This window comes from Agelaius tricolor, unplaced genomic scaffold (genome assembly GCF_023055355.1).
Source record: "Agelaius tricolor isolate 1412-34295 unplaced genomic scaffold, bAgeTri1.0.p SCAF_10, whole genome shotgun sequence".
Classification (NCBI taxonomy): Eukaryota; Metazoa; Chordata; class Aves; order Passeriformes; family Icteridae; genus Agelaius; species Agelaius tricolor.
The window spans coordinates 26,621,757-26,647,494 of NW_027269270.1; the positions used below are offsets into that span (position 1 = coordinate 26,621,757).

The 25,738-nt window shown below is 44.1% G+C and overlaps 1 protein-coding gene across 4 annotated transcripts in view; it reads right to left on the minus strand.

Annotated features, from left to right (window-relative positions):
* Window positions 1-7,940: 7,940 nt before the first annotated feature.
* LOC139593868 (protein HEG homolog 1-like) overlaps window positions 7,941-25,738 on the minus strand; it is a 51,891-nt gene continuing 34,093 nt past the window's right edge. For 3 of the 4 annotated variants that reach the window (XM_071435318.1, XM_071435317.1, XM_071435316.1), the window contains 7 exons: window positions 25,489-25,649; window positions 23,677-23,811; window positions 18,983-19,025; window positions 18,843-18,880; window positions 18,260-18,347; window positions 16,653-16,827; window positions 7,941-15,032 (listed from right to left, as the gene is read on the minus strand). In XM_071435318.1, the coding sequence (XP_071291419.1) occupies window positions 14,883-15,032; window positions 16,653-16,827; window positions 18,260-18,347; window positions 18,843-18,880; window positions 18,983-19,025; window positions 23,677-23,811; window positions 25,489-25,649 (790 nt within the window). In that variant the 3' untranslated portion in view covers window positions 7,941-14,882. The remainder of the gene's footprint in view (window positions 15,033-16,652; window positions 16,828-18,259; window positions 18,348-18,842; window positions 18,881-18,982; window positions 19,026-23,676; window positions 23,812-25,488; window positions 25,650-25,738) is intronic. The other variant, XM_071435319.1, reaches the window with a different exon arrangement.

Consider the following 25,738-nt stretch of genomic DNA (forward strand, 5'->3'; position numbering starts at 1 on the left):
TTGGTCTCCAGTGAGAGAAAAACTGACAGAAAGCCAGGCAGGGGAACTCCTCCCTGCTTGGGTATCTGCAGTGCTCCCTGGAACCTGCTTACTGCAAGCTGTCCCCAGAAGGGGAAGCCTGAAAGCTTTTCTCCTTACCTGAAGATCCTGTGTTTGGCTCCACTGGTTTTTTAGGATCTCTTACATTATCAGCACCGTTTTCTGAAAAAGAGACAAGAAGAGACATGGCAGCACGGCCTAACATTGTCTGTTGAAAAAGCCTTGGGCACTTCTCTGTGTGTAGGACATGTGCTGAGCAGGAAACTGCTGTGGATCTTTGTGGGCCTGAGCAGTCAAATTCCTGAGCCCCCTTGCCCAGCCTCTTGGCTCTTCCTAGCTGAGGTGCCTGTGTCCCCTGATGTGTCCTTGACCCCCTTGTCCCCCAAGGGCAGTGCTTGTACACAAGGACCTCATTCACTCTGTAGTGTCCCCTGCTTGATGGCCCGTGCTGTGTCAGCCAAAGCTGTCACTTCCAGTGGCAACCAGCCTCAGTCATCTCTGCAGGATCTGGTCACAGGATTCCCCTGGGCATCTCTACAGGGATCCCCCTCTATCCAGGCCTGATGCAGGAGGTAAAGTTGCCAAGCACAGAAAGAGCTGCCTCCTCAACTCTTACCCAGTGCTTCCTCCTTGCAGCAAAGAGCAGCAGGGAAAGATGGACTTGTGGAGGGTATTCACAGCCTTGATCTGGGTACATCTCTCTCCCCTGGGAGAGGAATTCAGGGAAACCTCTATGGGGACTTCAGAGCTCCCTGGGACTGTTCCCAGAAGGGGTTGTCTGAAAGCTTTGCTCCTTACCTGTAGTTATTGTGCTTGGTGTCACTGTTGTGCCAGCAGATGTTTCAGCAGGGGCTTCTGATGGAGGGAAAAGAAAAGAGATGGCAGCACTAGGGAACTCTTTGCACACAGGACAATTGTTGAGTAAACAGGTCCGGGAGGAGCTGTGTGTGTGGCTGAGCAGCCACACCTCTGGGCAGGCTTACCCTGCCTTTTGTCAGCCCCAGGCCTTGAGCTGTGCTGTAACAGATTCCTGTGGACATTGACAGCAGGCTATTTCTATTCCAGGCATGCTCCTTCTGCTACAGCATCACCTGGAGTATCAAGACCTTCTTTCCCTGGACTACAGCTCTATGCATTCCTGACAGTATACATTATTTTTTTCTCTTTCTATTCCTTCCCTGCCATTATTATTTCTGGTTAATATCAGCCAATTGGTGAAAATACTTCCTTAAACTTTGGTACCAGCCTTTGTTATTGCTTTTATTTTTCCAAAATATTCTAGTTGTTTATTTTTAAGTTGTTGGGTGTTTCTTTATTTAACCTGTGTCATTCTCAGCTCTTGAGAAAAGGAATGAGTTCAGGTTTGAGGGGTTTGATTGTTTTGTTTTTCATAGATGTAAGAAGGATAAACCAGCCTTGCTGATAAATGTGTGATACTGACAAATGGCCAGTTTGCATCATGTAATCTAACTTTAATCTGAATTAGTTTATTATTATTATTAACTATTATTAAATAATCATTAATTTACAAGTTAAGAATAAACTTATTTACTCTGCGTGAATGCTGCTGCAAGCATAATTTTATCAAAAGCATTAAAAGCATGCAGCTGAAAGACTAATGTATTTGTGGCTAAAATCCATGTCACTATCACAGTCTGCACATCTCAGCAGACATTTGAAAAATAGACCCCACTTTTCTAGAGCTTTATAGGGCTTTGAAAATCCTAAGTGAGGAAAATCTTCTACACTTTTTTCTGATTGAAAACACATCTCACATAGAAAAGACACATGCAAAAGACAAGTAATCCATTAGCCTCCTCTAGGTGAAGGGGAACATGAGTAATTGTGGCAGTTCCCTGCCAGGTCTCTTGCCTCCACTGGTCATTGAGTTCTATAAACAGTATTATTTGTTCCCCAGTTAGTATAAATGGGTATTTTTCCTATAACCGTGATAATATGAATCTCTGCTGGCCACAGGCAATGGATGTTGGAACAGCAACTTGTTTCAGAGGCAGCTTTTTTTACAGCTGCTAGAGCTGGGTGGCTCTGGCTAGCCATCGTCCAGGAGTACCCTTTGGACTCAGGAAGAACAGCATCCACGGTGCCAGCAGAGTGCATGAGCTGCAATTGAACCTTCTGGATGGACTTGACAAAGGTAAGCTGAGCAAAGGTGGCTAATTTATGGCTCTGTTTGCCTAGATCTAACCTTCTATGTATGGAAACAGGATGTGTTAATGGGCTTGGGCATTACCACTGTGATAAAGAAATGGATGTTACCACCAAGGATATACAATAGCAGAGACATCTGGCTGCTGAGCAGGGCAGGGCCTTTGCCAGTACTATTCAAATGGACACATCCTGCAAAGCTTTTACAATATTTGCTTAGAATGAAAAAGGTTTCTGGGCAGATCTATCCTGATGCAAAGTCAGATCAAGTGAAAAATGGGTATTGCTTTCAGTAAGTCTTGGCACAAGAATTTTCACATCTTGCTATTGCCTACAAGCCTCCAACCAGGAAACCAACCAACAGACCATCTTGAAGACTTCTATGTTTATGATTTACAGCTAAAAATTGGTCTGTAGCACACTGTGGATGTTGCTGAAAACACATTTGTTCATTCACAGTAGGCAACAGAGACCCACAACCATCTGCCACCAGTTGCAAGCTTAACAGGTCTTAATTCGGCTGGTGACTCTGCAATCTTTGTATTAGCTAGGAATTCCCATACTCTCACAGCTTCAAGCTGCTACAAAACTCTTCATAGAGATGCTTTACTCCTGCTAATGTCTTCATCCCCTCATACCTCTCACTGAGTATCAGGAAAAGGCAAGTTTAGCTATAGGCTATGGCCCACAACTACCAACTTTGGCACAATGCCAGAAAATGTACTAAATGGCTTAAGGAATGACACCTTTAGTTTGAAGAGACTATGGTGCAACCCTCTTGAAAGCTGGTGGTGATGTTTCCATTAATTTATTTCAAAAGGAAATAACAAAAGCTCAGTGAGCCGGCTCAGAGGGAGCTGCTTTCCAGACAGGTTGGTTAAGGAGCCTCTGGCCAAAAGGGTACCAGGGTGGAACAGTTGCACCTTTTGTTATGACCGTAACAGAGCTTGAATTACCTGGGTTTAGTATGAAAGTCCTGAAAACTGCTCTTGGCTGAATTAGGTTAATCATAAGCACCAGTGATCTTCTATTGTTCTGTGAACAAGGAAAGCCACTGGCTTACAGTGACATCTTTCATCATTAATTAATCAAAATCTAGACATGCTAAATTGTGTATCACAACTGGCTTCTCAACAGCTGCTGAAAGTACTAGAAAAATCCATTCACTGCCACACAATAGCTGCCTTGATAAATCACAATGCAGAAGATAGTGGTTCTTACCTTTCAAAAGGCTCAGCACCAGGCCGAGGCACACAGCGAAGAACACAGAGCGTCTCATTGCCACTTCTGGTGCTGCTGCCACTTGCTGCTAAGCCTAAGGGAAAGTGCCTTTCTCTTCTGGCGTCAGCTCATTTAAGGTCTCAGCCACAGGTAAAGAGCTCAGCCCTGAGCTGACGTCACGGTGGCAAAGTGGCAAATGATAAATTCAAGCGGTGTTTTTCTTCCTCCTCAGGCTGGGAGGAGATTTCTGGACCTGCAGCATTCTTCTTTTAAGTCATAAATGCTTGAGAGCTGTTGACACAAGGAAGTTACTGCTAAATAAGCTGACATGGGAACTGACAGTGCATCAGCTATCCCCTGCCAGCTTTCCATACCAACACCTTCCACGCAAATTAGATGAAGAGTGCAGTATAATCTGTTCTTAAAGGGGAAGAGGGACCCTGTCGCAAGGTATGCTAATTATGCACTTGGAAAAGTGTACCTGGGATCCACATGCTCACTTCCCATGCAATAAATTACCAATACAGACAAGCTTCATTCCTCAAACTCCAATTTTTTTTTTTCTTATAAGCAAAATCTTATGCTAAAGCACTTCTTACTGCTTAACAGGTTAAAAAGAAAGAGAAAAAACCTGCACGTTTGACATCAAAAAACAGGACTGACGTTGGCCCTTCTGGCAGTGATCATGGCTGTTTTGTTTGCTGCCCTCTTATGTGTGTTGCAGGCTCACTAAAGTGGTGAGTGAAAAGGAGGAGCAGGCAGGACAGCCAGCAGGTGTTTTTGTCTTTATCTGAGTGGCAGCCTCCCTTTCTTGAGGCAACATGTATTTCTGCCGGAGAGACATTTGTAACCAGGGAATGTCAGGCTGGAGCAGAAAGCCTGCAGCAGATCTAGAAATGACAAAAAGCCCAGAAAGGTGTTAAGCAGGTAACCCTGCTGTGATGTGTGGAAAATAGGTTGGAGACTGAGACTTATTAACATTGGACTCTAGGAAGCTTCTGAAATTGCCAGTGAGAGACCAAGATGGGAAAAAAGGTCTCTGTGGGCAGGAGTTGGTTATCCCAAAGTCTCTTACTTCCAGCTGCCTTCCCTGCCCAAGTTTTCCAGTGTTTGTTCTGCTTTGTGCTCCAGTAAAATGCACTGCTTGAGGTCAGCTGGGCCAGATCAGTGATTTCCAGTTCCTCCTTTTCAGGCAAAGGTGTCATTTCTCTCATTTTGAAGGTCTGAGTGACTCTGCATCCTGCCACAACTGCCAGTAAAGTGTTTCTCTGAAGTAAACACAAGTTATGCCATCATTACCAGACAAAAGAAAGACAAACAACCCATCAGTGTTGCCACAACCCCTGCCACTTCTAACGGCTATGGTCCTGGTCTCCTCTGGCAGACCCCCCTGCCAGCAACACAGGCAGGTTATGAACACACTACTGAATGCCACATAACAGCTCTGTGTAGTAAATGCCTCTCCCTTTGTCTGCTTTTGTTTGATCTTCTGTTTTAAGAACAAGAAATGCAGTCTTGGGTAATCTCCTTGAATGAAGGAGGGTGAGAGAGACCAGAAGTATTACTCAAAGTCATTCCTGAGCACAGGGTTGTCTTAAACTTTTAACCTGCACTGAACTAGGAAACACTGCTGGCTTACCAACAGCAAAAATGGTTGTGTGCCTCTGCTGGCACAAGGAATGAGCAGCCTTGTCCCTCTGTGAACCTGCTCAGGATGCTGAGCCTGAAATGTGGGGTGTTTGCCTGTGCCTTCCTTTGTATCTCTGTCCCTGAAGTCCCTCCAGTGTGACCTGCTCCCCACACCTACCCCCAAGTCCCCACAGTGATCCCCTGGCAGCCCCCCTCTCCCTCTGTCTGCTCCTTCAGGCCATGCTGGATTCAGCTCCTGCCCTGCTCCTGCTCCCTCCTGTGCCCATTGCCCATCAGATCACTCAATTCCTCCAGGCCCCTCACTAAAAGTGCTTTGCCAGGATGCTGACAGAATAAGAGAAGGAAATGCCAGGGAAATGTTTGGCCCCAGTGCCCTGTGCCTACCTGCTTGGCCAGTGTCCAGCCTCCACCTCAGGTCACCACCATGCTCCCAGCCTCAGGGGACATCCAAAAACTAATCCCAAAATCTTGTCAGAATAACAAATTTCAGTGCTGTGAGCCCCAGACCCCAGCAGGTGCTTCAGGTGGGGGTGGGTGTGCAGAGGAGGACAAACTTGGCTGTAGGAGAGTGGCCCAGCTTTATGTCACCCATCCTCTGGCAATGGCCATCTCCCAGACTTACACTCTGATTTTTCAATGCTGCCTCAAGGTGCAGCTAGATCAATCCAGATCTCAAAAATCTCCCTGTTGGCTGTGAAGCAAGTGCATGGGACCAAAATAACTTCTCAGGGCACTATGGAAAATGAGGGCCAGGTCTTCAGCAGGTGTAGATGGTGCAGCTTTTCTGCCTACACTAGAGACTAGTGGTTGAGTGTGCATTCCTGCACATTAGAACTGTTCTCTACAGTGAAGGCACATCAGGAACTGGTGTGTTACCTATATTTTTAAACTTGACTTCCATTCCTGCCTGGTTGTTTACGTTTATTATGATCACAGTTTTGGCAGTGTGAGTCATTTGCAATGCAAAAGGTCCCAGCTCCTCTAGGAAGTAATGCCCTGAAAGACACACATATTCACAGACTAGCAGTTTTCATATCTGCTCGCCCTTCCTTGCCCATTTGTGACACACCAGCAGTCACAACAGGCTCTCTCCAGGAAGGAGGGTGACAGGCTCTATGTGCCCTATTGCTTGGTGATTTGTGGGGCAATTAATTATATATTATAAACCAGAGATATGGTGGTTTAGGAGAACAGAATTAACCAAAGAGGAGAACTGATACCAGTGAAACTGCACTTAATAATTAAGCACACATTAAGCACAATAAAAAGTTGACTGTTAGTCTAGACAGACTCAGCCAAAGGAATTGTGATGTCCTGCAAGGAACTACAGAGAAAACTTCCTTTGCAGAAGTAAGTCAGTAACTTTCCAGAGGCTGTAAAATCAAACTGTTGTGTGTCAAAACTCAGATATGACAATCAAGAACACGGAACAATTATTATGGAATAAAAAATATGCTATGTTTAGTAACAGTAGCTGCTCTATTGTCAATAATTTTTTATGGCAGGAAAAAGAAATACCAAAAGTAAAGGACCTTATCTATCTATTAGAAAGTGCATGAAATCAAGAGGCAATCATGCTGTCAGAAGAGAAGGTAGAAAAAATTGTCTTTCACAGCTTTTTATGTGCACCAGCTCAATACTTTTTTCCTGCACATTTTTCAATCCTTTTTCTTACTAGATTCTTCCACATTTTGTTATTTCATGTAAATTTGCTTCCTCCACTATATATGACATATATAAGTAGAAATATATGTTTTAATTAGCTAAAAGTTTAAAAAAAAGCTTCAGAAGTCTAAATCAAAGGTTTAGCTATGGCTACAGATTCACATATGATCAGGGGAAGCAGGTGCTCTTTAACTTCTTTTCAGGTGGTTCCCAAGAGTTTGAGGGCACACATTAGGGATGCATTCAGTGGTCTCAGAGGCCCCAGTGTGCAAATCTGAAGTGGGCAGGGCTGTTAAATCATGTGCTTCTCCACAACCCCAAAGACCTTTTACTTAGTCCCATGGAAATGTTGTGACCTGTGGTTTTACACTGCCAATTTCCTAAAAGATACCAACCTCACACAGAAAGTAGAGTAACATGAGACAGTCATGGTAAGTGGTCTCTTACCATGGGGTGAGGTGCTCTCTGTGGGTGTGTGTCTCTTTTCATGGCTACTGGGAGAGCCAGATCACGTGTTCAAAGTGGCCACCTAACTTTCCATAGAACAGATGAATCCCACCTTAGTCCCATCTGATTTTTGTCACAGCTGTACTGCTCTGGAGCAGCACCAAAAAAATTGCCCCAAATGAACCTACCTGCCATTGCTCCAGATGCTCTTCCAAATCAGGCCTCTTCTCAGCAGCCTGAGTTGGACTTGGTGTTCCTCTGGATTCAAGGTGCCCTCCTTCTTCCTTTGAGCGACCCTCAGCTGGGCATTCTTCACTGTCCCTGGTGGTTTTTACTGGGACTGGACTGATCTCATGGTGGTCAGGTCCAGTTCTTTGCCCTTGCAAACAGCCCTGCTGCACCCTCTCCTGAGGTTTTCCTCCCCTCCAACATGCACTCACACATGTAAACACACAGCTTTACCAGTTTCAGCAAAAATGAAACTGAGGAAAAATTAAAATTAGACTGAGTTGCTTGGTGCGACCAAGATAAATGTATCAGAACACAACTTGTACTTCAGCTGAGCAGAATTTTTTTTGGCACAACTAACAGAACATACTCATTTCCTCTTTGCTTTTCAATTTAGTTATTCAATCTTTTCTATGCAATTTCTTATTTTCTGGATTAGATGCATAATAATAAAGACCACCTAAAAATTGCTTTTGTTTCCCTTTACAGGAAAAGCTAAATACAATAAAAAAGCAGGGACATAGTAATATTCATTGTTTTATTGTATCCTTTTATGATACTGACTAGAACGCCAGATTTAATAATATTGGATGCAGATATAAAAATAATCCAATCCTTAAAAATTATATTTTGCTACTACAGTACTGTATAATTAGTGGAGGCTGAAAATATGATACAACTTTAAATAATACTGGTTTGGAAAACATCCTCAGAACTCCAGAGACTTGGAAGCAAACATTCAGAGATAGAGGGAAGGGAGTGGAGCAATGTCAAGAACATAAAGCAGGTTTACATTCAGGTTGTAAAGAAGCAAAAACAAATGCTGAAAATTTATCTTTTGGAAGAGAGTTCACAAAAGGTGAGCTTTACTACTGCAATTCTAAAAGCCGCTTAAATAAATCATTATGATTTTACACACCAAGATTCACCTTTGACTACGAGAAAGTCCTGTAGAATTTAATGGGTTTAAAGCAAATGACTGAGTTGAACAGGATTTCCTTTGAAAAATGAAGGTAGTAAATATTTATCCTGTTGAGTTTCTTTTTTTTTTTTTCTTTAAATTAAACCCATCCTAGCAGATTTTATTGAAGACTTTTTATGTCCAGCAAATTCTACAGCCGTATTCAAGGGAAGTAATCAGTATTTACTGTATTCCACAGGACTTTTCCATACAGGGTTTTGCTGAACTGGGGGCTGCCTGCTGCAGTCATTAACCCAAGTAAGACTCCCATCTCTTCTAGCATTTCATTGAAATAGAGACTGAGCAATTTAGCATTTCAATACCACTTTGGAGGAACATCAGGTACCCTTGCTAGGTGCTCCCTCAACAAGGATATTATGCAACATAGACCAGACACAGAAAAGGTGTCATCCTACACTTGATCTCACAGTGCTGAAGTCACACTTCTGCAAAATAATTAAGCATATTCTTTTTTTTTCTTTTTTTTTTTTTAATTTTGGTACTTCTTACTCCTTCGTGAATTTCTCTCCTGCTTTTCAATTTCAGCAGCTCAAGGGAATGAAGAATTAAATGTACATTGAAAAGGTCCCAAACTCTTACAAGCACAGGACATACCCCTTCTGAAACTAGGAGATCTTGCTTAATTTCTAAAGGGACAGGCAAGAGTAATCTGCAGAGCAGTTGATATGTGTGACAGCAGGAAGCATCTCTACATCCCTCAATATTACAGGATGGGAAAGAGGCTGGCTGACCAGTAAAACAACTACACAAAATTCACATTCACTCTCTTCCCAGGAAACTGTTTCCAATCTTGAAGCTGTTTTGTTCATTCTCACATAACACAGGTCCTGCTACAGTAATAAGTATGCTTTAAGAAAAAAAGATACAACATGGAAAGGCAGGAACAGTATCACAGAAATAGGCAGACAGAGCCATGGGAAAGCATGTACTACATGCAGGTGACCCTAGTGGTGGAGTAAATCAGTCCTAAAAAAAACTTCTTTACAGTCCATGGGAGAGTTACCCCAGTCACTGTAGGGATGCTGGATTACATCCTTTGTGTGTAAAGAGGAAAAAACATTAGTCAGCATAGGAAGAGCATTTAACTAATATGCATCCGCTCTTGTTAATTTAAGGAAGAAAGCTAAAGATTACTATTAGGGAATGAAAATTCCAGCTGGATTTGGAATGGATATGGCCATTGACCAGCATCAGAGACAAGTCCTGAGAAAGCAACTCAGCATATCTGCAGCAGTGTCCAAACCCACTCTGTGCTCACTCAGGTCCCAGCAAACAACCTGTACAAGCACTGGCACAAACAATCTCACAATGATAAATACCTCTCTCTCACTGCAATTTATTGCTGTTTTTAAAGCCTTTTACTACCCTGCAGTGTGGAGAAAGGTAACTTTCATAAAGCAGTTCATGAGCAGTAACTCAGTACATGACTGTGCCAGTGGGTCTTATGGGAAATGCCACAAGAGCAATGAGATTCATTGCTGCCATAAAACCTAACACTTCCACTGTGGAGGAAAACCTGGCCCATTTTTTCCACTTATAGCCCAATTCAGTGCTGTGAGGTTTCAACAGTGTGAAAAAACAAGCCTGATTTTCCCAGTACAGCTGGAAGGACTGGCCAGGGCAAGCAGCAGGACACAGGAAGACTGTATGTGCAAGATGCCTTCTGAAAGATTCCTCAAATCTGTGTTTTGCTGATCAGTTCAGGGACTGCCTCTCCTATGCTGACTGTCAGAGGGTATTTTTGTGGGTAAGAAATTTTATCAGTATAACTGGCAGAGCACCATAGCAGCAAACACATGCCTCTCACAGTTTTTCCTGTCAAGCAACAGAATTAGCATTTTTTTTTCCCAAATTTAATTAAAAACACACCCACACAACGGCCCATGGGTCATTGCTGACTGCTCCCCACACTTTCCACAGCAGCCAGGAGCAATAGCAGATTTATGAGCAGTGTTGGTGTAGTTTTTCTTCCTTTCTCCACATCTGGCTGAACCACTTGCATTCTCCATACCAAAAACATGCCACTTCCCTCCTATCCTCTCGCATAGTGGAGAGTGATTCCCCTTGGCAAAAACATCCAGTGTGCTCAAAATTTTCAATTTGGGGTAGCTAGAAGTAATCTAAAAGAAAGATGAGAAATAAGGTGCATGTATTTAGACATCCTACAGGGAGTTAGGTTGTGAACAGAGAAGAATCTGATTTTGAAAGTGGGCTTGAGGGCACATAGAGACCCTTCTTATACGCAAGAGGAGTGACGAGCCCCACTCCACTGCCAAAGGGAGCTGTGTTCATGGCAGACACAGAGAGGATCCTGGTGGCAGCTTTACAGAGAGACAACCTGCACTGAAACACTGCCCCCATCCCTGCTGGGGCTGGGCGAGTCTGTGCTGCTGGGTGAGGCAGTGAACACTGCACTAAAACAAGCACCATAAACTGTGACACAACACAGTGCTCTGCACCAGAGACAGGAGCACTGCAGCACAGGTTGCAGCTGGGCTGGTGGAAACCCAGGGGCTGAATCACCCCAGGCTGCTTCTGTCACCTTCCCAAAAGCTTCCTGGAACACTTGGGGAAAGCACCTGCATTCATCTGGGTGCTGACTCCTCCTGCCTGAACCCCTCTCTTGCCTGCTGGGCAGGGCCTCCTAAGACACCCAGAGAAGGTGTGGCAAGCCAGGAGAGACCCTTTTTCCCCTCCTTCTGTGGACTATACATTGGCTCTGAGACTCCTTCCTTATCCAAGCTACATAGAAGGTCAGGCTGCAAGGGATAAAGCCTCATAAGAAATGCCCCAACGTTTACCTCCATTGGCAGAGAGAAAATTTCAGTGCAATAACACTCTTTCAGAAAATTCCAAGTTTTGCAGTCCTCACTCAGAAAATCCTGCTGGATTTAGTAAGACTCTTTCTCTCCAGATACAATTCAAGAAGAATTTGAAGACCATTAAGGTATTAAAATTACTACTTGCAAACTTTTGTGTGCTCTCTTTAGAAATAGTCCTATCTCAATTCCATTCAAATCCCTTGCAATTTGCAATGTGCTGGCAGATACAGACCAGAAGTTTTGTTCATATACTCTTACTGCAGAAGGACTGATCTGAAGTTGTGAGTTGGTGCCACACTTTGCCCTTTGTACCTGACACGTAGAAGTTCATCTCCTAGTCTTTGAGCTAACCAAGCAGTTAAACATCTTTGCCTACAAGCATAGGCCTAAATGCTTCCCCATCTGAGGAAATGCTGGCACATGGGCAAATCATGGGGTTCTCATCATTGCTGGGACATCTCCTTATCACAAGCTACTTTACTGAAAAGGGACAAAGTCCAGTGCTTGTCTATAGACTTTGGATTTAGATTTAGCATGAAGATTTTGATGATCTAGAAGATCTAGATTTAGATTTTGCATCTTCTTCTTTTCTTTTGTAACAAAAACATAGCTCTGCTCCATACCAGGGGAAAGGCAGTCCTTTCTGTCCTGGATGAAAACTCTAATCAGAGTGGGAGAGACTGCCTAATTCTTGTGCTTTACCTGTTGTAATATTTTGGACACTGTAAGTAAAGCTTTCCCTAAATACAGCTCCTTAGGCAGCTGTACTTCCCATGAGCATCCATTCCTTTCCCCCTACACCTGAGATCCCAATCAGCTGCAAGGCTGATTATGGATCAGATAGGTGTGAAGTTGCATGCATTGTCACCAAAAGTTCATGTAAGTGCAAAGGGTACCGCCCTAGGTGTCCATAAAGCTCTGTTTCTCTGCAAGCTCACACTGCTGCTTCTACATAAAAGACAAGAGCTGAGGCATAAAAAAGACACTGTGTTTGTGTGCTGTGGCTGGTGCACTGAACTGTGCCTTCTCAGGCACATCTGTGGCACCTTTCCTGTCTTGAAGTTTTAAGAAAAGAGAAGCAACTGTGAGCAGGGACCAGAAACCTCTAAGCCAACACAGCTTATAATTGCCTGTTTCTGTCTCACTTCCCTCTGGATACCAGTTACTGACCTTTGGTAGGGAACACAACAGCCTTTGAAGTGCTGGGAAAGGATCTGGGAACTCACACCACCTGTAGGATGCAAGTACCTCCTTCCTGATGGAGAGCTCCTCATTACCCCAGGCTTGCCTCCAGTGAGCAGCCACACAACACATGAGCATCTGAACTGGGGTTAGGCACTTTGGGGGATGCACCCCATTATCCTCAGTGCTTCAGTCAGCTGAGCTACCTAATGAACTTAGCTGTAGGGACATGGTAGGGGAGAAGGGAATGTCACATTATGCACACACCACAGATATGGTGAGTTAGCGACAATGGAACTGTGCTATTTGTTATCCTTATACAAGCAGCCACCTTGAATTAAAAGCACATTCACATTCAAGAGGAGAAACTGCATCTGGACCTTGTATCTAAACAGGCTTTCGATGACTCAGATTAACAGTGCAGTAAAGATAAGTGGTAAATATACTTCATGATATTTAATTATATTTCCCACATTTGAGCCAGGGCAATCCTCAGCACAAATGCAGGCTCTTGGAGAATAGAAACTAACCCTGAGGACTTGGGGTGTTGGTTGGTGAGAAGTTCAACATGACCCAGCAATGTGCTCTCACGGCCCAGAAAGCCAATTGTGTCCTGGGCAGCACCAGAGCCAGGGTGGGCAGGGGATCCTCTCCCTCTGCTCTGCTCTCCTGAGGCCCCATCTGCAGTGCTGTGTTCAGTGCTCCCATCTGAAGAAATGAGGCCAGAGGAGGCCACAAAGGTGGTCAGAGGCTGGAGCACCTCTCCTATGAAGACAGTCTGAGAAAGGTGGATCTGTTCAGCCTGGAGAAGAGTAGGCTCCAGGGAGACCTTAGAGCACCTTCCAGTAACTAAAGGAGGTCTACAAAAAAGCTGGAGAGGGACTTTTCACAAGGGCATGTAGGGAAAGGACAAGGGAAATTATTTTAAAGCAAAGAAGGTAGATTTAGATTAGTTACAAGAAAGAAATTCTTCACTATGAGAATGGAAAAAGGTTGCCCAGAGAAGTTACCCAATCCCTGCAAGTGTTCAAAGCCAGGTTGGATGGGGCTTTGAGAAACCTGGTCTAGTGGAAGGTGTCCCTGCTTATGGCAGAGGAGTTGGAAAAAAATGATCTGTAAGATCCCTTCCAAGCCAACCCATTCCAGGATTCTGTGATTAGTAAGATCTCTTTCCACACTCACTCTAGGTCAGAATACAGTCCATGAGTTTCAACCTGATCTTTGGTGAGAAATGCAATAACTTAAATTCTTCAGCTTCTGCTAATATGAACGAACACACCTGGGTGAGGAAACTTGCCTGGTCTGAATCACTCAAAACTAGGATGGAAGAAAGAAAAACACTTCAACATAAGTGATCTTTGCTATGCTAGGATTGCAAGCATCATGTTTTTCTCTTCCTTAAATGCAACTGACTGCAGTAAGCCCTCTCTTTTCCAATGTACTGAAAGTCTCCACAGCACCTACAAATTCAAGGTGGACTCTGGAAGTTTGAAAATATATTTGACCTTCAGCGCCCAGAATTCAGGTTCCTCTACCTAGCCAAGGCTACAGCATTATTACTTCTTCACAGATTCCTCACAAAAAGCATTCTGAATTCACAGCTCTTCTTCCCTGTGAGTAATTATTTAATATTGTATTGCTGTGTCTACAGGCATTTAATTCCTTGCAGGGAAACAGAGCCCCAAAGGATCCCACATGGAAGCACCACGATGGCATGTAGTGGCATCAGTTCTGAACAATATTGGTTGACAAAACAACAACATTCCCTATATACAGAAGGTTTTCAAAGCAGCACAGAGGAACAACTGTGCCTTTTTTCTGTTAAAATTGCAGTGGTGTGACTAACCTTCCTGCACTCCTAGGAGACAATCAACCCACAAATTCAGCCAATATTGCCAGACACCTGGCTTTGGCAAGGACACAGAAATGTGGAGAACTTTTACCAGTATGAAGGTGAACACAAGTCAGCTTCCCTGTCATGCACGAAACCAACAGCGAGGCAGTGATCTAAAAGGGAGTGGCCAAACTTGCCTGACCAAAAGCAATTGCACAGTGAATCTTTGCATGAAGGCTGGCGAGGAAGACAAGCACAGTCAACAGTGAACGAGATCTGTAAACAAGACACTCCCTAGTGGTATTCAATGCAGAGTGCTGGGCACAGTTCATCTGCCTGTACTGATCCATGCTTGCCCGTGTAGCGCGAAGAGTGAAGAATGAATAAGGAGTACACGTGTTAGCTTCCCACTGAGTCTTTTAGTGATGTGCTTCTTGAGCCATTCCCTCCTCTTCCTCCTCCTCTCTGATGCTCAGCAACTGTGACCGTCCCTCAGGGCAGCAATGCTCAGCATGAAGTTCAAAGTCCTTCCTATTAAATGGGAAGAGTAAGATTGATGTGGCCTCAACTACCCAGGAGACAGACTGTACCTGGGAATTAAGGGCCACACAACTGTGTCAATCTTCCACTCCCTCTCCACTCTTTGCTAAAAATAGTCTCTTCTTCTGGTTTCATCACTAATGAAGGACGGATTGTATTGTCCAGGGTAGATGCACGAATGTCGAGATCCAGGCAAACCAGTGTAGGGAGGAAAAAGTCCATTTCTTTCCAGTTCAGGATTTCTCAGTCCAGTTGGCTGTATTAGCAAAAAAAAAAAAAATGTTGAAAAAAAAGGGTCTCATTCTCACACTCAAATCCTTCTTCAGGCACAGCATTACCACATTTCTTTGCTGTTGGATCAGTAGCTAGAGGGAACAATGGGATCTCTAATGATCTCTATAATCTAGAATGATTTTTGCTGCATTGCCTGAAGGGATTATTATTGTGAAATCTAATTCCAACATCTGGCCAATGAACAGATTTGAAACTTACCTGACTCTGCCAAATGCGGTCCAAGTATACAGTTAATTTTTAATTAAAAAAAAAAATCTACTGCTGAGCTCAGGTATTGAGCTCAACTGCTGAGCTCAGGTATTGAGCTCAACTGCTGAGCTCAGGTATTGAGCTCAACTCTCATTAAAAGGATATCATCCTAGAGCCATCCTTAAAGGAGACAATTACAGAAAATCAAAGGTAGTCTCCTGCTCTGAGTATTACCTGGGCACTTCTCTCCCCATTTACCATAGGTACCTCCTCTCCCAACACAGTCCCTTGAATTATATGTCAAATACAAAACTATCTGATCTTCCTTTCTCTCCCCTTCTTGTAACTAAGTAAGATTCCTGGGGACACTTGGTGGAGGAACACTGATGCCTAAGATCAAGTCTGTACAATCCTTGCACCCAGTGAATAACATGAAGCCTCTGGGTTTAATCTGTTCTAGAGCAGATCCATGCAAAACCCTCATCACCTACTGCTTGCTAAAAAGTTTCCATTTCTCATTACCAGCATAATGAGAGTCTTTATTTAGTCTAAAAAATTAGGAAACGCATCTTCATTTCAAATATCTCATTCTTAGTGGAAGCATGAAGGAGAATTCGACTCCGTGCCGTGCAACCCAATAAATTTGCTCACTGAAAAGCTTAAACTATAAGCCAGGAAAATAGTAAAGCTCTCTGCTCTGGAAAGCAAGGAGACCAGAATGTGTGATTTGGGTGAAATCCTATGACTTTCACTCTCATGAGTAGCCCACACACACCTTAAGGACATGTTGCTGAAAATGAGTGACAGATGATACAGCAGCACCACAGCTCTGGATACAGCCATTAGCAGATGGTACCAACCATGCCATAACAACTTGAGCTTGTGTCTTTCTGTGCCCTACACAGCCTATTACTCCTTAATTCCTCAGAGCTGAAGGGATGCTCCTTATGTACCCTGGAGAGGGAAGGAATGGAGGAAAAGAGGGATCCTCAGTGACCAGCATCTTCCTATTCTGGGGCAAAGTTCCCCAGACAGAGGTTTCAACCTTCCCCTTAATCAGTGAGGGTGGACAGGAGAAAACTGCTAACAGGGAACCCTAGCAGTTTATCCAAAACCTTTAACTGTCATTCCCTATTCTAGGATTGGGATTTTTGAGCATTTTTACCAAACTATTCCTAGACATTTCCTCATCATTCTTCCAAATGACATCTCTTTGTGATATTCACCACAGGTAATAGCTAGAGCCCATAGGACTCCTAAAATGCCTTGCTATGGAAGACATTTGCTTTGCCCTTTAATCTTGCAGGAAAGGGATCTGCACTTCCAAAAATAAAGGAATATCTCTTTCCTGTACGAGGCACAAGGGATTAAAAATTAATCTATGGATAGATACCGAATAATACACATCTGTCATCTGCAACAGGTTCTTGGTGCTTCCATTCTCCTGCATCTCGATGGTCTCTCTGCCCCACTCCTGTGCCCGGGGATTCTTCGGATATTCAGCATAAGGTGACATCTGGAAATCCCCACTCTTGAAAATCAGTTTACTTATGTCATTTTTATTCTTCCTGTTTATAAAAGAATGAGGGAAAGTGAAAACTTACAACTTATCCTGCTGTCTTGTATACACTTCTGGCATGATCTCAGGAGAGATCATTACTTGATGTTACGAATCTTGACTGGGAACAAAGATCACCTCAGAAGGACTATAGTCCAGCCATTTGCTCTGAAGCCAAGTCAGATATGAAATCAGGTCACGCAACTCAGATGGCATTATCTGGTGGGATTTGAAATCTCCAAATTTACATGGCAAACTCCCTGAGCAACCTGTTCCACTGCCTTACTGCTCCCTTGGTGAAAGAATATTTCCCTACATTCAGTTTGATCCCCTCCTGTTCCAGCTATGCCCCTTGTCTCTTAAAAACATGTGTGTTCATCTAAGTCAATGAAAAATCAAGGAAATTGATGAATAAAAACATATGGAAGTCCCCATGCTATTAACTATAGCACTTGTAGGCACTGTGTTGATTCCTAAGAAGGAAGGCCTGCAAGGAGCTGGCCTGAGTGACACCAAATGTCCCTCCAGGACTATAATGGTTAATGTGTGGACTTTGGTGACACTTCCAATTCAAAGCAGAGTATCCTCCAGGAAGTCACATAAGCTGCCCAAGACCAGGGCTCAAGAGAAGATCAGTCCACCCCTGTGGAGATCTGCACTCTGGGCCACCTCATCTCCTGCTGGCATCCCCCTGGCTGAAAATATGGGGTAACAGGGGCACAACCAAACCACTGCCACATCTATATTACTGACAAATCCAGCTGCCATCTTTATCAGAGAGCTTTGAAATCCTAGATTTGGGGACTGGAATAGCGAGGAGAGGGTGTTACTGCAAGGCATCCCTTTTCAGATTACATATATCAGGAAATAGAGCTTCCTAGGAAAACATATCTTGTCCAAAGCCACCTGTGGGCATGGGAATGAGGTGTGTACGTGTGTGAGTGTGTGTGTGAGAGGGAGAGACACACAGAGTGAGAGTACATGCAGTCTTATCCATAAAGGTGAATGAAAATAGCCTTAAATACACTCAAACACCACTTGAGCCACAGCAAGTAACCTCTCCTGTTGCCTAAACTGCTCCTTTCTACTTAGCTTGCACTTTTGGAGTCTGCTTCCTGGCTTCAGAGCCTCACAGCTCTGCATGGGAAGGACTCTCCTGCCTCTCCATCCTTAGAGGACATGATTTCCAGGTGTACCTTTAAGAGACACCCAGTCCATCGTTTTTAGCCTGGCTGCTGGGGAAAAAAAATTAAAAATTCTCCAAATGAAAGCACAGTGTGATACTTCAGTATCTCAGATTACCCCACTTGCTTAGCCTATGTTTTCACCTATGTTTTGGTCCTTAGCTATGCTATGTTTTAGTCCTTAAGAGCTCACACGGGGAGCCCTGGGTGTGGTGCAATCCACGGGGGGGATTGAGGCGGGCTGGCAGCGGTACCTACCGGCAGCAGGTGACGATCAGTGCTATGCCCATGATCAGCAGCAGTCCCCCTCCTGCCGCTGCAATCACCACCGTGATGAGCTGATAGGCTGCAGACAGGAGAGACAGAGGCTGAGAAACAGCAGTGTGGTTTTAAACCCCAGTTTATATCCACAGCTCCCATGCCAAGGGATTAGCGGCTTATTTTCCACCTTCCCACCTCCCCATAAGCAATATAGCCTTAAGTTTTCAAGTGAAATAGAAACAAGTTCTTGTTTCCCTAAGGAACAGATTAACTTCACCAATATATCAGAGTAACTCAAATGGATTCACTTTCAAATACCTTGCTTCAAGAGTACCCACTACATGTGCTACCCTGACAGACTATACAGGGAAAGGAGATCTCCTTTCCTTAGATGACATTAAGTCAGCATTGTAAAAGAAGGTCCACAAAATAACTTTTAAGAGAAAATGAAGGAACAAAAAGCACTGAAAAAAGTAGCGTGTACCTACTGCACTTTAGACACAGTCACTTGCAATTATTTGTTTCAAATCTCCTACTTCTGACACAGTAGGAAATGAAAGGAATGAAATTTGGTACTCACGGTTTCCACAGTTGAATCCACCCAAGCCAAAGGGGCAGCTGGGAACAAAGAACAACAGGGAGTTTCAGCAGCTCAGTTGTGCCAACAGGTCACCAGAGCAAGGATGGTGGGGTGGGAGGAGGGCAGAACAGTCACCATACCTCACACACGTCTCGTTCTCCAGCTTATATCCATCTTCACAGGCTGAAAGCAGAGAGCAGGGCCGTGAGCACCGCGCAGTGGAGCCGGCAGGGATTGCCCAGCGCAGCCTCACCCGCGCCGCCCCCGGCCCGACCGCGCTGCCGGAGCGCCGTGCGCTCGGGTGGGCGGCTGGATGTCCTCTGGCTTGGGGAAAACATCGGGCACTTGAGGTGAATAGGCTGAATAATACCTCCTGCTGACTTTAATGGAACCATTTCAGGGCTTCCAAGCAGAGCCAGTTTGGAGCCTGGCACAGGGAGGGCTGCTGGCATTCCCAGCAGAGCTTCTTGCCCAAATGAAAACTCACTGCACACTGGTACTGCTTCACACAAAATAACAATGTAAAAAATGTGCAAGTGCCTCCAGTTTCCATTTTGAAAGCCCACTTAAACTATGCTACTTTAGCATTGGCACGTGTTATTAATTAATTTTAAGTGTTAGTACTGCAACAAGACGTTATGCAAACACAGTCAGGGTAACCAGAAGTGGGATGCTAATGTTTTTTCTCATGTCACCTTTTTTTCAGATTTTTCAAATTTGCAGCTAAGTCAAATTTTGAGATATCATATTTTACTATATGAATAGAATTTTTTTCAATAGAAATTGAATTTATTAGGTCTAGATAATCTAGAAAACTGCTATGTGCAAAATGTTGGTGAAAAACTGGAACCATCACTTCAAAATAAAATAATTTCCATGCTTATGGACAACTATCCTGAGGAAATTATCTGAGGAAATTACACTACCCTTCTGATGAACAGCAAAGGGGATGATACACTGGACACACAACTATAAGGTTGAAACTACTGATAAGATCACTGCTTTTCTCAGCAATAGTCCCACCAGAGCTCTGGCAGAGGCAGTGAAGGTGGTCACTCAAAGGCCTGGGCAGGAGTGATACAGATAGAGTCACTTTGGGCAGAGAGGCAAGCCAGAGCTAGCACAGGCAGCAGCCCTCAGGGGTGTGCAAGACATCACCCAAGGGTCTGGAAACCCCCTGTAGCACATTCCACAGGGAACTGTTCAATGAAAACAAAAATGTTCATGGATTTCTCCTCCATCAAACACTTTTGCCTAAAACTGTCACAGAATTTCCCTAAATTAAATTTCAGTTTCAAATCAAATAGTTGGACTGGAGCTACATTTTAAAGAAACACCCAAGACTGATTTTAATATTTTCAATGACAGACAATCAACCACAGCACTGGGTCAGAAGCTCACAAAGTTAATTTTCTTCAGCCATTAAAAACATTCACCTTCTTTCTGGTCTGAATTACCCCAGTGTCAAATTCCAGACTTTGGATGTTTATTTATTAGATTGGAAAAGGTTATATGATCAGATTTCTCCTCCTCACCACCAAATCACTCCTTTATCTTTAATAAAGCGAAGGCCACTGAGATCTTTGAGTCTCCCTAATTATTGCAGCTTTTCTCTGAACACTCACGGGTTCTCTTTGACCCTTTTGATTTCTAATTCCCAGAAATAGATGTTGCAAGCCCAGGGATAACAAAATTTCCCTAAATCCTCAGGATGTGTGGATATGGACCACTGCTGCACTCACATCACTTCTGTGGCTATAGACACAGACTTGCTGTAGCAAGTGGCACCAGTGATGGTGGGGGGCTGATGCCCACAATACCTGGTCTTGCACACCTTTCTTTGATCTATGTGGCCCCCACTGCTCCTTCACCACCTCCCTCATTCCATTTATTTTTCCAGAGCTGGGGATGGGGAAGGTGAAACTCATTACACAGCCCTCCTGCTGCATCACACTGTGATGCTTTTTGTACTAGATATATTTTTCTCCCTCTAAGATGATTTCTTTGAAGTAAAGGAAGAGAGCAGAGGTAACTGTGAAAGAGTTAAGAGCCCCAGTCAGCAAACAGCCAGGGCAAGGATAGTAAATCCCAAAGAATCCTTGCCTGGCTCATTCATCTCACTGGGGCCTTAGCTAAAGGAGACTGGATGGGTTGCTCCTTCCACTTGCTAAAAAAAGCAGGCTGAAAACATTATGGAGTGAATGCTCCACCACTGGATTGGGCAGTAACAAAATGTGCAGTGGGAGGGAGGGAGAGAGGGAAGCATCACCTCACAGCTCACTGGAGTTTCCTTCTCCAATGAGCAGCCCAGTGTATCCCAGCTCCAGCCCACCCCCTGCATGTTGGGAAGGCTGCAGGAGCAGGCAGAAGGTGCTGGAGCCCACCCTAAGCTCAGCAATGTGTGTGAGGCACATCCACCTGGAGCAGTGCCATGGGCAGGAGCAGCCCTGGCACCTCGCTGGCACACAGCTCTCAGGTCAGGGGGATATAGGAGCAGAAAAGAGGAAAAGCAAGATCCTGAATATGCATTTCTCTGTCTTACTTAAAAACTCGGTGCTTATGTATTTTTCTCTCCTCTCTGTGCCTTTTCCTGCCACTTTGCTTTCTCCTTTGGCATCTTTGCTGCTCCTTTGAACACGTTCCCAGGAGAGCTCTCACTGTCACACTCACTTGGCAAGACTCCAAACACAAGCAGGGAACAGGGGAAAGGCCTAGGTGTCAGGGGCCAAACAAAGCTGTTGAGTTGAGCTCTTCAACCTAGGATTCCTCTGCCTTCCCAAAAGACACTCAGGGGTCTCTTTGGAAAGCTGCTTTGCTGCTCCTTGCTTCACTCCAGAAACACTCTGTACTGGTAAAAATAGCATGCCCTTGAAAGGCTGGCACATTGGGTTTGCTGCTCTGGTACTGAAATAGCCCTGAAGATACTGAGAAGGCTGAAAATCAGCAGCAACCCAGAGACACTGAACAGCACAGCAAGAGGTCCCCTGGCCAACATGTTGGACCTCCTGTGTCTCAGAGACCCAACCCTTCCCTGGCCCATGGCATGCTTTCCCAAGCGTGTCCCTGGGGACAGATGCTACAAGGAGGACAGAACAAATCCTGTGGGTCAGGGCAGCCAATTCTCCCAGCCTTCCCACGGGGGAGACCGGACAGGGCAGCACAATAGCCATTTCCCCCTTTGCAAATCCTATAATTGGAGCTCCTAGACCACATTTTCACAGCCCACAATGAGGGTCAGATGCTCACGAGACCTTGGTTCCTGTTTAGGCACTAAAAGGGCAGAGGTTTTCAAAGAGGCTGGTATATTGTATGCTATATTTATCAGCAAAATAGCCCTAAATATCAAAATGGGGCCCATAGCTTGGCTTTTGGAAAAGCCTTTAAAAACCCCAACTACCTGGCTTGCCCAGATGGGCCCAAGTGATAATGAAAATCTGGCATCTTGTCAGAGAGTGGCACCATGCAGTCAGTGCTGCCCTCATGCCTCTGCACTGCAGCCTAAGTCCAGCATCAGCCCTGTCCCTCAGACACTGTCAAGCTGATCAATAAGATGTTTCCTACTGACAGCAGTGAGATGAAGGTGGCATTTAGGCCTCACTGTGTACAGATAAGGTTTTCATATTTTCCACAGCAAACAAGTTTCATAAGTATGGAGTAATCATACATACAAGGTCTTAGATCTCTTAGCCCTCTGCAACCATCACACCCAAGTGCCTCACAGCCTTTCAGGTATTTATCTTCACTGCTTGGCAAGAGACACGGACAAGACAAGTGGAGTAACTTTCCCTGGGTCCCCACTGTCCATGATGGAACAAGAATTGGGTAAAAACCTCTCAAGTTTCAGCTTAGCTCCTCACTCACTACATAAACCCCTCTCTGACTCTCTAGGGTTGGTGGAGATGCTCAGTATTTCCCAAAAGAAATCCTTCCTCCAACATACAAGATGAGGGGAATGAAGGAAAACACAAAGGGAAAGGTCTTGTCACAAAGGAGCCACAGAGTGCAGGAGAGGCAGGGCCACAACCTGGCAAGCAGAGATGCCCATCTCTGAGCTGTCCCTCCCAGAGTCTGTAGCACATGAGTTATTTCCAGGCACATTTTTCTCACTCTCAGATTTGGAACCGACAAAACATCTCCGCCTATTTCAAGAGCAACCCAGCAGGCAGTGCCAGAAGCAATATATTACCACTACTGCAGTTGTTATTGATATGTCATCAGAAAAGCCTTACAGCAACCACAAACTAGGGAATGGACACCCCAACCCTCCAGAAGTCATTTTGAACACTGGCATGTAAAGACTTTGTTTAAAATGCAGCAAAACCAGATTTGTTGATCTGAGGAGTAGCTAAAAAATAACACAATCTTTAAGCTTAAAATTTCAATTTGGAACTCACCTGAAAAATAAATTCATAATAATTTTCAGATACAAATTTTTAAAATACTGATGATATATTAATATAAGCTTTTGAGTTTAAAGCACTTCCCCTAAGTTCACCGAGAGTTCAGACAAAATCAAAACAGGCAGAGACACACGTCATCTCTGCTCTGTGCCACTGAACTGGAGCCCAAAGCAGCCAGGCCCCTCTCTCCCTCTCCTCAATCACTGAGACTCACAGCATGCTCCAGAAAGAGATAATATTATTCCTAGAGAGACACTGTGTCTTCAGTGTCTGCTAAAAAACCCCCTAACTAAATAAAAGAAACTTGAGCTGCTAATATTTATTCATAATATTGAGGGTTTTGCATGAACAGCACTACGAGCACACACTCGTTTCCACTGGAACAAAAACTTGGAGGAAAATTCAGGCAAAGTACACCACATAAAGAGCAATACCTCTGCAGGAGTGGTCCATCTTGTTGTATTTGAAGTACCCACTTTTGCACTGGCAGAGAGCGACCCCATCAAAGTCGGTGCATTCTGAAGTTTCGTTGTCACATTCAGGGTCCTTCTGTCTGCACAAGCTGCCAGCTGTTGGGAAGAGGTGGCCAACATCAGCATGGTTCTCTCTGAACCCACCATTATGCACATTTGTTTTTCCTAGGCATCCCATTCAGCCATTCAGCTGATGGGCTGCTTTAATCTCTTTTTTTTTAGTACTATTTGTTCCATTAGGAGGGAGTCAACATTACCCCATGTCACCATTTCTTGTGTATCTACCATCATTTGTACAGGCAAATGGAGGGGGTGAATAATAAATGTTTCAGTTTGGAAGCAGAAGGGGAAATGAAAAAGAGAAATCTGGTTTGGCTCAAGCTCAAACACATTCATCCCCTGACACAGTTCAACAAATCAATTTTTAAGTTTATATCAAGCAAAACATTACACCAAACCAATTCTTTTCCATTTCAGTATTAAGCACTGGCTTTTTCCATTTTTCAAACAAAAAATTTGTACTTTCATTTACATTACTTGGAAGTAGTGTTTTAATTTAGAAAGTCAGACTTGTTACAATGAGCATTCAGCAAAACTGTGGATAAATGATGGAAATTGTGACATCAAATTTACATTTTTACTGGGAGGTCAGACTAAATGGAATTAATAAATATTTGTGAGAAATGGGATTTTATGGAAAATATGTCACTCATTTGGCACTCTCCTTTTATAAACCTTTCCTTGCTAGATCAATTTTTTTTTATCTGACATGTTTTCTTTTAGGTACTTACACAAGAATATAACTTGTTTCTTACTCTGCTTATTTCAAGTTAGAAGTTGACTTTACAGAAGGTATCAGAGGTGATGGGTAGGTATAATACAAGCAAGTTTACCCAAATAATTTAAAGCAAATCATGGTCAGAGAATGTCTTTAAAATACAGCCCATTGCAATAAAAGTACACACTGAACTTCTCATCTGCATGTTTACTTTGCCAAAATGATACTGGGGGTTTCCCACTAAAGCCAGGCTAAGTGTTGCCACCCTTCATCCTCCTCAAGGCCAAACCTTAAAGCTTTGAACCCAAAAGTCACAAAACAGCATGTGCAGCCGTTTCCTTGCAGGAATCTCTCACAGATAAATCTCCTCCATCACTCCCTCAGGAGGTGAGAGATGCCAGGGCACAGCACTGGGGTTCACCTGGAGAAGGTCACTGGTGTCCTCCCCCACATCTTTCTGTGCTGTATCCACACTGCCCTTGGGCAGACGGAGGATCCAGTACAGAAATCACAATTCTCACTGACTGTGAACCATTTTACAACCTGCAGCACTGAAACTGGGCAGGCAGGAGAGGAGAGCTCGCTGTGCAGCCTCCAGCAGCTCTAATTGAGCTCACCAGTGGGGTTTTGTCTCTTGGCTTTCACACCATTTCCCTGGCTCCCAGCCACACGTGTGAAATTAAGAGTTACAGTTTTTGATCTGGCTGGGCCCAGTGTCACATCCCAGAGATGAAAGGCTACCCTACAACGTCTCTAATCCTGTGCTGCACAATATTTTCACAGAGAGGCAGATTTCTCACACATGTGGCAAAGATAAGGCTTGGTATCTGCATCCCTTTTGTACTAGGAGCTTCTTAAGATGACTCCCATTTAAGCAAGATAAAAAGATACAGAGGGATTTTTCCAAATGACAAAATGTTGTCCCCCTTTTATGAAAGGAGCCAAATAAAACATCCCTTTCCCCTCCTGCCACAGTCCTTCCAGATGCTATTTACCTCTGTGGAGTGATTTCAGGCTTGATATGAACTGGCAGGCTTCAGTGGGGGATTTGCAAGCTCGAATGTAGCTTTTCACACTGCTGATAACATCGAAGAAAGTCACGTTGGATGCTAAAGAGAACGTGGATTGCACTGAAACGTGCACAAAATTTGCCTCCCTAACAAAAAAAAAACCAAAACAAAACAGCCCTGAGTATCACAGGTCAGTTTGATATCATCATTAGCACCTCATACATAGGACTGCTGT